The 17,415-nt window shown below is 47.7% G+C and overlaps 1 protein-coding gene and 2 pseudogenes across 1 annotated transcript in view; 1 reads left to right on the top strand and 2 right to left on the bottom strand.

Moving 5' to 3' along the window:
• Positions 1-14,858, bottom strand: part of PARP16 (poly(ADP-ribose) polymerase family member 16) — a 26,050-nt gene extending 11,192 nt beyond the window's left edge. Inside the window, exon 1 of the mRNA XM_003784431.3 lies at positions 14,261-14,858. Coding sequence (XP_003784479.1) covers positions 14,261-14,434 — 174 coding nt within the window. The 5' untranslated portion in view covers positions 14,435-14,858. The remainder of the gene's footprint in view (positions 1-14,260) is intronic.
• On the top strand, positions 8,083-9,001 carry LOC100954565 (annotated as a pseudogene).
• LOC111723429 lies at positions 13,256-13,372 on the bottom strand (annotated as a pseudogene).
• Positions 14,859-17,415: the final 2,557 nt, after the last annotated feature.

Genomic DNA, 17,415 nt, shown 5'->3' on the forward strand with positions numbered 1-17,415 from the left:
CTTTTTTTTTTTTTTTTTTTAACTCTTTTGGTAGCAAATTTGACCTGAGCTGATGTGAAGTTTGCTTAGGCTTCATTTATCCCACTTCCTGTTACAACTGATGCATTTTGCTGCAGGAATAATCAGTGAGCCCGAGGATGGGATCCCACTAGACGTGAGCCTGAGTCATCCCACTAGACGTGTTGCTGAGTATTATGATCGATGTGATGGGTTATATTACATTGCCCTTCCCTTCTGCACAAGAATCAGTTAACTTCTGTTAACCTGTTCCGCCAAAGACCCAATATAAAGGTAGTATGACAATTAAATCCCTGAAGCCACCCAATGTGGGCCTCATCTCTTTGCCCCTTAGCTGTCATTTTAGGGGGCAAAGAGTAGCTCTTGGACCTCTATATGAACTGCTGCAAGGACTTCCTCGGAAACAAAACACCTTACAAGCTATGATCCACCCTACAAGCTTCTGATTTAGGCTGATGCCCCTGTGTCCTGTGACAGGCAGCACATTATTAACATTCTAAAATCAGAAAGAATCTGAACCCAAAAAACTTATTTGGTGACAGGATTTCTCATAAGGGACTGGCCTAACAGATAGTGACAAGATCTGTAGATTTTGCTCAGAAATTATGGCTGACCTCTCCAGCATGGCATTTAAGACACCTCAAGCCTAATCTCAACCCCTCACCCTCCCCTCCACTACGGATGGGTAGTGTCTAAGAACATGCCTCGTTCTAAGCCTCCACTCACTCAGTTGTCTGAAACATCTCTTCTTTCACCTCTACAACCCAGGGACTGCTGACCTAAGAGACTACTCTCCCCTCCAACCCCCAAATCCCTCAGATTCAATACTCTCCTCAGTATAGCCAGATTCCTGGAGGTGAAGGACTATCTTGTGTTTGTTTGAGACAGTCTTGCTCTGTCACTCAGACTGGAGTGCCATGGCATCAGCCTAGCTCAAACTCCTGGGCTCAAGCAATCTTCCTGCCTTGGCCTCCCAAGTAGCTGAGACTATAGGTGCCCACATAACGCCCATCTAATTTTTCAATTTTTTATTTTATTTTTTTTTTCTCTTTTTTTGAGACAGAGTCTCAAACTATCACCCTGGGTAGAGTGCTATGGTATCACAGCTCACAGCAACTGCCAACTCTTGGGATTCTCTTGCCTCTGCCAATTCTCTTGCCTCAGCCTCCCAAGTAGCTGGGACTACAGGTGCTTGCCACAATGCCCAGCCTTTTTTGGTTGTAGTTGTCATTATTGTTTGGTAGGCCCAAGCTGGATTCGAACCTGCCAGCTCTGGTGTATGTGGCTGGTGCCCTAGTGGTTTGACCTACAGGCACCGAGCCTAATTTTTCAAATTTTTAGACATACGGTCTCACTCTTGCTCAGGCTGGTCTCAAACTCCTGAGCTCAAGTGATCAACTCGCCTCAGCCTCCCAGAATGCTAGGATTACAGGTATGAGCTAGTGTGCTCAGCCCTACTCAGGGAACATTTACTGAGCATATACTCTGTGCCATGCCCTGTGCTTGGGACAGGGGAATTAAAAAGACTTTTAAAAGGTCCCCCAGGGCGGCACCTGTGGCTCGGTGAGTAGGGTGCTGACCCCATATACCAAGGGTGGCAGGTTTGAACCTGGCCCTGGCCAAACTGCAACAAAAAAATAGCCAGGCATTGTGGTGCACACCTGTAGTCCCAGCTACTAGGGAGGCTGAGGTAAGAGAATCACCTAAGCCCAAGAGCTGGAGGTTGTTGCGAGCTGTGATGCCATGGTACTCTACCAAGAGTGACAAAGTGAGACTCTGTCTCTAAAATAAATAAATAAAAGGTCCCCCAGTCAAGTGGGGAGGCAGAAAAGTAAATAGTATGACTTAGAGAAGTATTCACTGTCATAACAAAGATGGACACAAACTACTAAGAGTACAAGGTGGGTACTTCTGTTGGTAGAGGCTAAAAGAAAAGGGGGTGGGGCTGGGCATGGCTTTGCAGAGAAGGTGCTGTGGGATCTGGTTGCTATATGCAGGCACCCAGTAAGAAAGTGTAGTATGTGGTCAGGGAAATGGATTGTGGCCTGGTCAACTATGAGGTCCTCCTTCCAGACATTTGGGGTCCAAATCTTGGCTCTTATTCCTCTGCCAGCTGTATGACCTTAGGTGAGCTGTTTGACCTCCTGTGTCTCAGCGTTCTCCAATTATATTATATTATCTATATATTATACATAGCTACTTCACAGGGTCCCAGGGAAGTCTAATCAAGCTAAACAAGTAAAGTGGGGGCTGGGCACAGTGGCTCACGCCTGCAATCCCAGCACTTGGGAGGTCGAGGCAGGTGGATTGCCTGAGCTCACAGGTTTGGGACCAGCCTGAGCCAGAGTGAGACCTCATTCTCTAAAAAAATAGCCAGGCATTGAGGTGGGTGCCTGCACTGTTAGCTACTTGGGAGGCTGAGGCAAAGGGATCATTTGAGTCCAAGAGTTTGAAGTTGCTGTGAATTATGATGTCACAGCACTCTACCGGGGGCTACAAAGTGAGGCTCTATCTCAAAAAAAAAAAACTAAAGTGCTCAAAACAACAAGAAGGTTAAATTAGGTGCTGTAATATTAGTGAGAATATCTAATTGTTGCCATCATTAACTCTAGGTGGTTCTGGGGCTGGAGCCCAGGAAACCGTCCTTACCTATTATTCCTATTCTCAAATCCCACCTGTGAGCCATAGCCCTTATCAACAGTCCAGACCTGGGTCCAAAGAGCCTCACAAAGGACAGTCAGCTAGCCAGGCCCCATTCAGGGACTGAGTCTGGGCAAGTGGAAGAGCCTCCTCTCAACTCTGAGCTGGACCCAGACCTCACCTGAGCTCTCCTCTGGGACTAGTCCTCTTCCAGGCCTTCCCACTGCACCTGCCAGACAGGGTTCCTACTACATCCTGCCCTCCCTACCACCAGCACCCCCAATCAGTCCATACTCTTTAACCCTGCAACTGACCTCCTTTATGTCCCATTTCACTTTCCATGTTATTCTGAAAAATAAATCTTCTCCAACAAGTTAATAGGATTCTTCCTCTTGTGACTGAAACCTGTCTGCATTTTAGCAGGGCCTTTGCCATTTAAAACACAGTCCACTTAGTCAAATTTGAATTGCAGATAAACAAAATATTTTTTAGTATAAATATACCCATGCAATATTGGGGCGGCGCCTGTGGCTCAAAGGAGTAGGGCGCTGGCCCCATATGCCAGAGGTGGCGGGTTCAAACCCAGCCCTGGCCAAAAAAAAAAACTGCAAAAAAAAGAGTATTGGCTGCTTATCTGAAACTCCAATCTAACTAGGTGGGCTATATTTTTATTTGCTAAATCTAGCAACCCTAGCCTAAGACCCCTGGGAACCTGTTCTGGCCTTCAGTCTAACAGCACCTCCAACCACTAACTCCCTCCCCACCCTTAGTGCTGTTCTTCAAGTGATCTATGTCTTTCCTCCTCTGTGCTACTGCAGCTGCCTAGCATGACACACCACTCAGTCTGCAAGGTCAGCCTAAAGTCACCTCCTCCATGAAGCCTTCTCTGACCATCCACGATCTCTGTGCTTAACAATTATGTTTTATCTTGGTGGCTCATGCCTGTAATCCTAGTACTCTGGGAGGTCAAGGCAGGTGGATTGCCTGAGCTCACAGGTTCGAGACCAGCCTGAGCAAGAGCAAGACCCCCATCTCTAAAAATAGCCAGCCTTGTGGCAGGCACCTGTAGTCCCAGCTACTCGGAGCTGTGATACCATGGCACTCTACAGAGGGCAACAAAGTGAGACTCTGTTTAAAAAAAAAAAAAAGTTACGTTTTATGTTCAGCAAATATGGCAGAGTTCCATGTTGGTACCTGATCCTTTGGAGCCACCTCAGATCTGGTTGGGACAGACACTCCCTGAGCCCACTAGCCAGCTTGGCACCTGACATAAAGTTCAGAACAACATAGTAACAGCTAATATTTGAGCCCTTACCACGTGTCAGGCACTGAACTAAATGCTAAACACACGCTCATTTTATTCTCACAACAATCTAATTTGAAGATAAGGAAACTGAGGTTTGAGATGCTCAGCACCTTGCCAGGGTCACACAGCTATTCAGTGGCAAGGCAGGGATATAAAGCCCGGCAGCTTAACTCCAGAGTCCATAATCCTGTCATGCCATCCTACCAAATGAATGGAGAAATTTAGTCATGGACTGAATATTTTAGCCCAAAGGAGCAATTCAAGCAAAACTTCAAGAGGCTGGTTAATAGGCTTAATCAGCTGTATTGTTGGAATCTGCCCTTCTCCCAAAATAATACAACTGTGACAGCTACTGGCCATGTCTAAGCCCAGTAGGGAGTGGCGGGGGTAGGGGGGGATCCTGCCTAGCGCTTTAAGAAGCCAAGGTACAAAGCATCGCTTTGGCCATTAGTGGGGCACGTCTGTAGTCGCTGCTACTCAGGAGACTAAGGCAGGAGGATTGGTTAAGCCCAGGACTTTGAGATTGCTATGAGCTATGATGACACCACTGGTAGGGAGAAAGATGTAAATAACATAGAGCATGAAGCAGGGGCAGGAGACAGAAAATCTCCATCTAGACAAAAGTTCTGAGCCATAGTTTGTGACAGCAGAAGGTATTTACCAACAACTTGATTGAGGAGAGTAAGTATTCAGGAGGAAGGCAGGCATTTCTGGGCACTGGGAGAGGAGGCAGAGGGAAAGGGTCCATGGCACAGGTAGGATGGGAGTGAACGTGGAGTGATTGGGCGTGGAGTGCTGGCAGGATCTGAGAGGCAAAGCAGAGAATACTCAGGAAGGGAAAGAGAAGGACAGATAGGTAGCAAAGTGAGCAGTGCATGTCCCAAAACATGGCTCCTTGGCTCAAATGCTCCCCAGGGCCAGAGAGGTGAAGAAAATGTGTAAGAAGGGAGTCCGGGAAACAGTGCGAGGGCTGTGTTGAACTGGAGACTCTGGTCTTGGCCTCAAAAAGGGCCCAGTCAATCCCCAGCTCCATAAGAGTAACCTCCATCAAGGCTGGTGCCTCACGGGTTTTTTTTTTGGGGGGGGGGTCGTTTTGCTTGAAAAAGAAATCAGCAAGCTATCTTTTTTTTAATTTCCTGATTTCTAAAAAGTGCCTTGTTTAAGCCCCACTCTGCTTGCTTCACCCCCAGCCCCCATCCTTACATTACTCAGGAATTTTTTTTTCAAGCTCTGTCACCCTGGCTAGAGTGCAATAGTATCACCATAGCTCACTGCAGCCTCTGCTAAGGGGAATTTGGAAGGATACAGCCAGAGAGATGGCTGGGGAGTCTGCGAGGCCATGAGTGGTGGGCAGAGCTGAGACAGCCTGGGCTGGAGAAGTCTCTTAGGAAAGAGGCCGTTTGGGTGACAGCCTTGCAGAGGAGAGGACCAATGAGCTAGGAGGAGGTAACTCAACCTCCTGTGAGCAGGAAGTGATAGGGCAGCCTGGGAGACACTTTGCAACCACTCAGGTCAGAAGCTCCTGGGGAGGAGGCAGCCCAGGAATCTTGTTTGCAGATGTTGTCACAGATGATTTTTATCACCAGGAAAAGTTAGATACACTCAGGTTTATAATGTAGGCAACAACGTCATAGAAGGGTGTGGCAGAAGGAAAGAATAAACACCTGAAAAATATACTTGTTTAACAAAGTGCTAGCACTCATAGTTACTAGATGTGGGTGAAGGGGCTACAAAGCCTCTGGGACTGGAGTGACAACCTGGAATACTGAGGTGGATGGAGGCGGTGGGCTGTCAAGATGAAGGCTGAAGAGGTGGCACTCAACTATGTGCAGGTACACTCTGCTTTGCACAAACCTAACATGAGAGTCCATATTTGCTAAAACTGAGTGGGGGACAGAGTGTACTTTACAAAAGGAGTCATCAAGGGACCTTTTTTTTTTTTGAGACAGAGTCTCACTATGTTGCCCTTGGTAGAGTGCAGTGGCATCACAGCTCACAGCAACCGCAAACTTCTGGGCTCAAGCGATTCTCTTGCCTCAGCCTCCCAAGTAGCTGGGTGTACAGGTGTCTGCGACAACACCCAGACATTTTTTGTTGCAATTGTCATTATTGTTTACCTGGCTTGGGCTGGATCAAACCTGCCAGCCTCGGTGTACATGGCTGACGCTATAACCACTGTGCTACAGGCACTGAGCCCTCCACCCCCTCTTTTTTTGAGACAGAGTCTCAAGCTATCTCCCTGGGTAGAGTGCCATGGTGTCATAGCTCACAGCAACCTCCCAATTCTTGGGCTCAAACGATCCTCTTGCCTCAGTTTTTCTATTTTAAGTAGAGACAGGGTCTCAATTTTGCTCAGGCTCTGTGAGGCTGGTCTCAAACTCCTAAGCCATGCTATCCAGCTGCCTCAGCCACCCAGAGTACTAGGAATACATGGGTGAGCCATCTCTCCCGACAAGGGACCCTTTAAAGCAGTGTTTCTCCACATCGGCATCAACTGGGAGCAAAAGAGAGGTGTGCCATCAGCTGATGACACAGGGACAATAATAGAACCTACAACAATGAATTGTCAGAAAGATTACACGAGTCACATGTACAAACAGCTCAGAACAGTGCCAGGCAAGTAGTAAGGGCTGTTAAAGTGGTGTTTAGGTGCTATATTATTATTACCAATCAGATGCCCCTCTCTACTACTCACCAATCTGCTGAGGAAAGGCCTGCAGATCTGGGATGGTTGGAGGAAACAGAGGAGGTGATTGGTACTGGAAAGATGGATCCTACCCCTCCATCCTCCCTATGCCCAACCCATAGACTGAGATATCTTTCCAACCACGTACCTACATACCAACAGTCACATCTCATTACACATATCTATGCCTACATCTGTATCTTTTCAGAGCTACGTATCTTTTCAGAGCTTTTACCCCACTCTTCAGATACTATCTTTGAGAAGAGCAGAGAAATAAAAGGGTAATCTGAGGAAGTGAGAATCTTACCTTGAGTTAGCAAGTTTGGACCTAACTGGGCAGACCAAACCTAATCGTTATCACTTCCTTACTACCCAGCATTTAGGCGCTCATGAAAGTGATCAAATAAATTAACAGGAAAATAAAAAAAGCTACATGTTCTTTGCAAACAAACAACAACAAAATCCCAATGCCCAGGTTTCACCTCAAACCAATTATTTAAGGTATCAGAATTTCTAAAGACAGGGCCCAGAAATCAGTATTTTTTAATGCTTCCCAGGTAATTTCAATCCCAGCCAAAGTTGAGAACGTCGTGAAGAATGACCTTCTCCCGTAAACGTCAATATCCAATTTCCAATCTGGAAATAAGCATCAAAAGCCTTCCTTAGAAAGGTTTGGGAGCCTTCGAACCAATAATTTCACCTCTTAGAATTTACCTCAAGAAATTAACGAGAGATTCAAACTAATCAGTACAGAAGGATGTTTGCCACATTGTAACAGCAAATAAAAAAAATGTGAAGGAACTCCCTCCTGACTGCTAGGGGGTAGAGGTACAGAATATAATCAGGTTTCATTGCATCTTAAAGCATAAGGGCGAGTTTGTCTAGATAAAGAGAGGGGTGACATCAGGAGAGAGGGTCTAATACAGGTTTTAAACCAGACACGAGATGACAGTACAAGTCAGATATTAAAAAGAAGAGGGGGGAGAAAAAACTAGGAAGGCTCCTCACTCCTCCAGGACCAGGAGACCCAGTTAGAACAGTTAGGGCCCTGACTCAGGGCCCATAGCACAGTGGTTATGGCACCAGCCACATGCACCAAGGATGGTAGAACCCAGCCCAGGCCAGCTAAGCAACATTGAGAACTGCAACAGAAAAATAGCCGGGAGTTGTGATGGGCGCCTATAGTCCCAGCTACTTGGGAGGGTGAGGCAAGAGAATCGCTTAAGCCCAAGAATTTGAGGTTGCTATGAGCTGTGACACCATAGCACTCCACTGAGGGCAACATAGTAAGACTCTTGTGTCAAAAAAAATAATAAAATAAAGAGACTCTAGCTACGGGGAATGCGCAGAGTGGACCTGCAGCAGGACAAGAGGAATGAAAGCAGCAAGTATCACACTAAGCAACAATGTCAACTTAAGTGGAGAGTAGAGGGAGTAGAAGAGTCAGAGAAAAAGAACTCTTGGGCCGCAGAAAGGGAAAACCACAGCAGAATGGCTGACCTCTCTGAGCTCCAGAAGGAAGGGACCAAGGAAGCACATGATAAGGCAGAAAACATCCAGTTTGTCAAGGACTTCTTGAAAGGCAACATTAAGAAGGAGCTATTTAAGCTGGCCACCACTGCACTTTACTTCACATATTCTGCCCTTGAGGAGGAAATAGACTGAAACAAAGACCACCCAGCCTTTGCTCCCTTATACTTCCCCACGGAGCTGCACCGGAAAGAGGCGCTGACCAAGGACCTGGAGTATTTCTTTGGTGAAAACTGGGAGGAGCGGGTGCAGTGCTCTGAGGCTGCCCAAAAGTATATGGATCAGATCCACTACATAGGGCAGAATGAGCCAGAGCTGCTGGTGGCCTATGAGTACACCTGCTACATGGACCTCTCAGGGGCCAGGTGCTGAAGAAGGTGGCTCAGCGAGCACCGAAATTCCCCAGCACAGGGGAGGGGACCCCGTTCTACCTGTTTGAAAATGTGGACAATGCCCAGCAGTTCAAGCAGTTCTACCAAGCCAGGATGAATGCCCTGGACCTGAACCTGAAGACCAAAGAGAGAATTGTGGAGGCGGCCAACAAGGCCTTCCAGTACAACATACAGATATTCAATGAACTGGACCAGGCTGGCTCCACACTTGCCATAAAGACCTTGGAGGATGGGCTTCCTGTGCATGATGGGAAAGGAGATGTGCGGAAATGCCCCTACTACATTGCCCAGCAAGATAAAGGTGCCCTGGAGGGTAGCAGCTGTCCCTTCCCAACAGCCATGGCTATGCTGAGGAAGCCCAGCCTCCAGTTCATTCTGGCCATTGATGTGGCCCTGGCTGCTGGATTCTCAGCCTGATACTACATGTGAAGGATCCATCACGCTATGCCGGCATCCTCCTCCCAAGTGACCACTGGCCCACCACCATCTCTACCCCTGACTAAATTACCACCTCAGGTTGACTTTTTTAAAATGCTGGGTTTGGGAAAACAGGCAACCAATAAAAGCCAGGGTCTAGAGCTTCTACCTGACTGCATCTTCTGTGTGAGTCAGATGCTGTACTGGGTACAGGCTAGGAGCAGCTAGTGCAATATGGCAGGGCAGACCTGGGCCTCTGAACCAACTCTGCCTTGGATGCTGTCTAAGCCCCAACCTTGTTCCCTCACTTCCTCCCTGTTTTGCAGAACTCAGGTAGCCATCTTCCCCTTTGGGTGAGTGGCCAGTACAGCCCAGGCTATGGCTGTGGCTGTGGCTGTGGCAGGTAGCCCTTGCCAGATGCTGCTGCTCAACTTCTAGGCTTTTCTAGGGGGTAGGTTGGGCAGAAACCAGGTGCTCCTCCTGCTTCAGAGCCCTGGGAGCTCACCCAGAAGCCCCAGAGGTCTGCTCACCTATAGCTTGTCTCTTCCTCTGACCTGTGTAAATGCTACCACATTTACCAATAAAGTCTACTCCGCAAAAAAAAAAAAAAAAAAAAAGAACAGTTAGGGCCCTAAAGTAGGAAGAGGATAGGCTAAATGCAGTGCTTTTCAGACTTCACTATGTGCACACATTGCCCGGGGATCTTGTTTTTTGGTGTCTTTTTTTTTTTTTCTTTTTTCCTATTTTTAGTAGAGACAGGGTCTGGATTTTGCTCAGGCTGGTCTTGAACTCCTGAGCTCAGGCTATCCACCGCCTCAGCCTCCTAGACAGCTAGGACTACAGGTGTAAGCCACTGAGCCTGGCCTTTTCTCCCTGCTCCACCCCACAGGGCTCTTGTTAAAACACAGATCCTGGCTCGGCGCCTATAGCTCAGCCGGCTAAGGCGCCAGCCACGTACACCTAAGGTGGCAGGTTCGAATCCCCAGCCCGGACCCGCCAAACAACGATGGCTGCAACCAAAAAATAGCCGGGCGTTGTGGCGGGCGCCTGTGGTCCCAGCTACTTGGGAGGCGGAGGCAGGAGACTCGCTTGAGCCCAGGAGTTGGAGGTTGCTGTGAGCTGTAATGCCACGGCACTCTGCCCAGGGGGACAGCTTGAGGCTCTGTCTCAAAAAAAAAAAAAACACAGATCCTGATTGAGTAGTCTGGATAGGGCTGACACGGCTGCTTTTTCAACAAGCACCCAAGTGACACTGATGCTACAGGTTCTCAAAGATGCTTTCAGTAGAGAGGGAATAGAGTTAATTCAAAAGAGCCATTCCTACCTGCCTCCCACCCCACAAAGAGATCTGCAGGCTAACAGAGAAACAGAATATAGTATTTTTTAGGGAAAAAACAAACAAAACTTTACAGCTGTGACATCAGTGACAAAATTTTCTGCCAAGTGACAAACCTAAAGTTTGGGCTTAAGAGCTATAGAGAATCCCAAGAATGCTCCAGATTCTCTGACCTGATAAGGCTTACCCGTCACTTGTCCCAAGGAACAAAGTCATTACCCATAACCCCTCAGCCTGAGCAATCAGCACATGAATCTAATCCTGAACATCCAATGAATACCTCCCAGGTCAGGTACTAGGAATACAAAGAGCTCCCAGTGTAAAATCAAAGAGCTGAGTCAGCATACAAACAGTCTCAAAACAAGACAGTTGAAAGTTGAGTTGGGACTTTGGGGACAGTGACAAGATAAGGCCAGGCCCTGCTTAAAGCCAAGAGCTTGGTTTAATAGGGGGCATTCTCAGGAAAACAATAAAGTAATTCAAGTCAGAGCTCTAATTTTTGGAAACTATAACATGTGTTATAAGTGTGTAATACCATCTCAAAGCATGGAGATTAATTGATTAAAAATGGCTGACAATGGGTCAAGCGTGGTGCCTCATGCCTGTAATCCTAGCACTCTGTGAGGCTAAGACTGGTGGACTGCCTGAGTTTGAGACAAGAAGGAGCCAGAGCAAGACCTCATCTCGAAAAATAGCCAGGCGTTGTGGCAGGCACCTCTAGTCCCAGCTACCTGGGAGGCTGAGGCAAGAAGAATCACTTGAGCCCAAGGATTTGAGGTTGCTGTGACACCACATGCTCTACCTAGGGTAACAGACTCTGTCTCAAATAAAAATAAAAAAATAAAAAGGTTGAAAATGGCAAACTGTTAAACATTACTTCCAAGTGGTTTTAGCTAAACAAATGAAAGTGAGAGACCTTTTAACAGCTCTATTCTTTCCTTTTTCTGGTAACCACACAATGATCCAGACAGTCAAGTCCAGATCTAATTCCCTTTTCTTTAAAAGTTGGACTTTGAGGTAGAAACAGGTCCACATGCCAAGTTCTCTGCATCATTTTGATAATGCATGTGACGTGGCAAAATGAAACCTAAAGTGTGCTTATCTAAGAATGAGTACATGCTCCCAGAGACAGTGGCAGGCCCTGCCTGGTAGGCAGACTTTCCTAAGAAACTGCTGACAAAAGCCATGCCTTCAGCCAGCCAAGCATCTGTGTAGTGGGGATATTTTCCAAAAAAATCTTGACCAATGAGGAATATGGCAATAGAACTACATGACAGGAATATGTCCATGTTTACCCAGTGGCTCTGAAGAGAAAAGGTGACTGTGTGGGACTGGTACAATAAGCCTCACTGGCAGGACAGTTTATCCCTATAGAGGGGTAGCTTTGGGGGGCTTCCTGAGTTGCTGATGCTGTCCTAAGGGATTATAGGTATGGGAGAAGTGTAAGGCCCCAAAAGAACAACTGCTACCTTTGGGGAGGGGTGTGGGATAGGGTGAGCTCTATGAGGGACACTTTTACTTTCCTGGTATCATTCAAATTGTATATAATGTTAAATATATTCAAACACGACTTGCATAATTAAAAATAAATTTTAAAAAGCATGAACAAAACAATGCCACAATTCCCTTTGCATTTACCCCACAGTCATCAAACACAAAAGCCTGATTCCATTTCCTGAGAAGTTCCAGCAAGAATAGGTTGAAGGCTGGGTGCAGTGGCTCATGCCTACAATCGTACCCTCTGGGAGGCCAAGGTGGGTGAATTCAGGAGTTCACTGCTTGAATTCAGAAGTTCCAGACCAGCCTGAGCAAGAGCAAGATCCCATCTCTAAAAAGAGCAGGGTGTTATGGTCGGTGCCTATCATCTCAGCTACTCAGGAGGCTGAGGCAAAAGGATCACATGAGCCCAAGAGTTTGAGGTTGCTGTGAGCTATGACGCCACAGCACTCTACTAAGAGTGACAAAGTGAGACTCTGTCTCAAAAAAAAAGAATAGGTTGAGCATTCTAGCACACTTAGAAGTCTATATCTTGGTAAAAATTAATAAACTGCATTGTAGGACACCATCTCTGGTAGTTTGGTCCCTCTGACCCCACTCTCTCCTCCTCCATTTACTGCTTCTGAACAGATCCCTCTCTCACCCGGCCACCATAGAGGCCTTTCAGAAATATATTCTGGATCTTCCCAATGCCATCTCTTGCCCAAGGATAAACATCAACACATCTTGGCAGCACATGTGCAACTCTGTGTGCTCCCAACAGCTACACTGAAGTACAGACTTGTCCTCTGTAACCTCACACCTCCTGGCTTTCTGCCCATTCTGCTATACCTACTGAAAACTCCTTTCTCTTCGTTCCTTAAAATCCTTCCTATTCCTCAAGACTCAGCATGGCATCAGTACTGCCCCTGGTTGGTGTTCCCTGGTATCTTTTGCTCTGGGCTAACACAGCATATGGGGCTTACCCCCCAGTACAGTTAAACACACTGCTTACCTCTCTATGGTCTTTAATTCTGCATCCTTAATACCTGATCCATAGTAGAAGCTCCATAAACATGTTGCCAAAACTGAAGGATGTTTTATTCCCCTGGCCCTAATATCACAAAACTCATAAAATTGAGTATCCAAACTTGCATGAACAAATTGTAAGGGAAGTCTGTCAGCTTGTCTCTTTCTCTGCCCTTGCACTGAATCTTGAAACACCTGTGCACCATAGTCAAGGCTTGAGGTGCCCTCAACACATCATTAGGCTGGGCTATAAGAACCAGGTGGGGCCAAGAGGCTCAGCCTTTATTTATCCTTGACCTAAGACGGTAGCAAAGAAGGAACCAAACACTGAGGACCTCATCAGAGATAATGCTGAACATCTGCTGATTCTAAATATTTCATCTCATCTGTCAATGAAGTTCATTACATTAACTAACTTTACATTCCTAGGATAACCCCAATCTGCTCCTGAGGAATGATTTTTTAAAATTTATTTCATATATTAAAATGATAAGAACAGATACTACACTTACTTGATCTTAGCCAAAAGGCCAATAAGCAGAAATTACCCCTTTTTACACACTTCTAGATTCGGGATCTTAATACCTTGTAGAGAATTTTTGGACTTATGCGTGACATTGGCCTATAATTTTCTTGTATCATCGTTATCAGATTTAGTATCACAGTTATGCTAGGCTCTTTTTCAATACTCGGGAAGAATTTGTGTAAAACCAGAATTACTTATTCCCTCAGTGATCAGTAGAACTCACCAATGAAGCCAGCTAGGCTCAAGAGTTTACTTTGAGGGAAAATCTTTGACTATTAATTCAATATCTTTTATGATTATAGACTATTTCAGTTTTCTATTTTTTATTGAATTATGATAAATTATAGTTCTCTAGGTAATCCAAGCATTTGGATTACAAGGATAACTGATACTGAAATGCTAACTGAGGCGTATTCTGCAAGAAGTGGCCTTCTCAATCATCAGAGAAATAACAGCTCACATGTGGACTGTACGTTACAGTTTATAAAAATACTACTCATGTATTACCTCATAGGAAGATCAAGGTCTGGGTGGTTTGGGTGACTTGGGGTGTCTAATTGCTTGCAAAGGATAGATAACTTCCTAGGTGAAAACGGCTGATTCAGACCAACCCCTATCGCTAGCCACGCTGGAAAATTTTGTGAAAGACTATGCAACAATCATATTACTCACTTCACTCCTGGGAGTCACTTGTCACTGACACAAGCAGCAGCCACCAAGTGCCTTTGGCGTGAGTGTTGACATGAGGATATTAGAGCGTTCTTAGCTCATGGAAACCTTCCCTAAGGCCCAGCTAGGAATGGAAAGTCTAGGGGCTAACATGGGTGCCGCCTCAGCCTATGGTTTCGAGGGTCACTTGGTCCGTGCGCAGTGGGCAGCGCCCGCCGGGACAAAGCACACTCACCAGAGCCTCAAAATCCTTACAGTCGTGGCGGGCGTAGGACGCGGGGAAGGGCCGCAGCACCGAGTCGCGCTTGTAGCTCTGCAGGGCCGAGGCGAAGAGGCTGCACCGGAGGTCGGCGGCCAGCATGTCACGGTTCGCCGCCTCCCTCGCGGCCGCCCAAGCTGAGGGCTGCATCGTGGGTCGCTGCGCGTTGCCGGGGGAGACACGCCGGTCAGGGGCGAGGGCCAAGCCTGCGGTCAACGCGGGGACAATGGGTCGTCGGGGACCGGGATTCCAAGGCCTGGGTGGAGCTAGGCAGGGGAATGAGGTCGCAAGAGTGAGAACGCACTGCCGAGTGTCCTCTGCGGAGGTCTGGACCGCGGCTCGCGGCCGAGCAGACGGGCGGGCGGAGGAGACCCGCCCGGGACCGCGGGGTTGGGCCCAGGAATAATGGGGCCGGGGGTCCCAGGCCCGGGGGAGGGGCTATGACATGGGATGAGATGACAAGGGCGGGAACGTGCTTACACGTGTCCTCTGCCGGGACTTGAGGCAAACAACCCCTGGGGGGAGGGCGGAGCCCCTCCGCGTGCGGGCGAGGCTGCGGCGCCGCGCGTGCCTTCCTGTCCCGCCGCCCGCCGCCCGCCCGGCTGCCCTCGGCGCCGCCTGCGTCCGGGCCGCCGCGCTCCCACGCTGCTCCGCGCTCCTCCCAGCCCGGCCGAGGCCCGCCCCTTCCCGCGCCCGCCCCTCCGCCCTACGGGCTGGGCCGGCCGGTCCCGACGCCGTGGCTCCCGGGCTGCAGCCATCGCCAAGGTGTGGTGGGCCGAGTCGTCTAAGCTGTCGCTCGCCGCAGCCCTGTAGAGAAACTGACCCGGGCGACCTCTAGCCCAGACTCCCGACTCGCCTCTGTCGCAGCTCTGCAGGCTGAGTCTTATCTCGCCGGGAAGAATTGCTATGTGTGTCTCCCTCTTTAATCGTTTCCCTCCAAAACTGCGCAGAAAGCGCCATTTGACGTCCAGGGAGTTTGAGGCTTGAATGGTGCAATGTTTGCCCAAGTCCCAGAGCACGGCAGGGTGAACCTGGATTCAAACTCAGGCTTTTGGAAACCTTTCCTCTGCCTTTCAGACTCCAGAATGCTCTGAGTTGCTGGTCTCTGGCCTCAGAGTCCCCAGAGCCTCCTTTGGAGGCCTCTCCGCGGGAGAGCATTGATTTAATTCTCCGGGAGTGGAGAGAGTAGACTCCCATCCCCATACACTACTCGGAATTTCTTTAGAGGAAACCCTACAGTGTGCCCCCAAAGTCACACGAAAATCTAAGAACAGGCCACTGTGAGTACCTGGGCCAAGGTATACTCCCACCCTGCAGCATCTTCTGAGGGACAAACTTCCCCCCCTTCCACATCCAGGCTGTGGTAGGCTGAGTCTTACCTCGCTGTAGTAGGCCCTGGTCTCAGAGGATTGTGTATATATTAATTTGGGAGGTAGGGCAAGACTGGACCCCATGAACCTTCAGAGCTTCCCAGGCCAGGCAACAGGTGTGGGTGCTTTCAAAAGTCCACATCAAATCTATGCTTGCTGTGACTCCTGGAACCACAAAAAAAGTGAGAGCTTTATAGATTCAGGCAAGTCCTCTTGTACCCATAAAGTCCTGGGGGCCCCATGAGACCTTAGAACTCTAAGGTGGCTGCTGAATCTCAGGACGCGGAAGACAGCTGCAACAGTGGGGCAGGAGACCTCAGAACCATCTCTGGATCCACCTCTTCTTTACTGCAGGCCCTTAGACAAAAGTCATCCATGGTAGCTCCTCAGCTTCAAGCATGGTTTGTTGGGTGTATCAGTACTTCATTCCTTCTGATGGAGGAATAAGAATCCATTAAATGAATATACCACGTTTTGTTTATCCATTTATCAGTGAATGGTCATTTAGGTTGTTTCTACCTTTTGGCTGTTATGAAAAATACCTCTATAAATATTTGTGTGCAAGTTTGTTTGTTTGTTTGTTTTTGAGAAAGACTCTCACTCTGTCACCCTGTGTAGATTGCCATGGCATCATAGCTCACAGCAACCTCAAACTCTTGGGCTCAAGAGATCCCCCTGCTTCAGTCTCTCCAGAGTAGCTGGGATTACAGGCACCCACCATATCACCTGCCTTGCTCAGGCTGGTCTCTGAACTCCTGAGCTCAGGCAGTTCACCAGCCTTGGCCTTCCAGAGTGCCAGGATTACAGGCAGGAGCCATCACACCTAGCCTTGTGTGCAAGTTCTTGTGTGAACATATATTTTCATTTCTCTTGGGCATAAATTTAGGAGTGGAATTGCTGAGTAATATGTTAACTCTATGTTTATTATTTTTCTTTTTTTTTATTAAGTCATAGCTGTGTACATTAATGCGATCATGAGATACAATGTGCTGGTTTTATATACTATTTGCGATATTTTCATCAAACTGGTTAACATAGTCTTCACGGGATTTTCTTAGTTATTGTGTTAAGACATTAATATTCTACACTTAGTAAATTTAACATGGACCCTTGTAAGATGCACGGTAGGTGTGGTCGCACCAAGTACTCTCCCTCTACCCATCCTCTGCCCTCCCCTCCCCTCCCTCTCCTCTTTCCCCTTCTTCTTGGGCTATAATTGGGTTATAGTTTTCATAAGAAAGCTATAAATTGGTTTCATAGTAAGGCTGAGTACATTGGATACTTTTTCTTCCATTCTTGAGATACTTTGCTAAGAAGAGTATGTTCCAGCTCCATCCATGTAAACATGAAAGAGGTAAAGTCGCCATCTTTCTTTAAGGCTGCATAATATTCCACGGTGTACATATACCACAAATTATTGATCCATTCATGAGTCGATGGGCACTTGGGCTTCTTCCATGACTTAGCAATTATGAATTGGGCTGCAATAAACATTCTGGTGCAGGGTGGGGCCTGTGGCTCAGTGGGTAGGGCGCTGGCCCCATATATCTAAGGGTGGAGTCCCTGGCCAAACTGCAACAACAAAATAGCTGCGTGTTGTGGCAGGTGCCTGTAGTCCCAGCTACTGTGGAGGCTGAGGCAAGAGAATTGCCTAAGCCCAGGAGTTGGAGGTTGCTGTGAGCTGTGTGATGCCATGGCACTCTACCAAGGGTAACAAAGTGAGACTCTGTCTCTTAAAAAAAAAAATTCTGGCTCGGCGCC

Source organism: Otolemur garnettii, unplaced genomic scaffold, assembly GCF_000181295.1.
Source record: "Otolemur garnettii isolate 467f Iridium unplaced genomic scaffold, OtoGar3 scaffold00011, whole genome shotgun sequence".
NCBI lineage: Eukaryota > Metazoa > Chordata > Mammalia > Primates > Galagidae > Otolemur > Otolemur garnettii.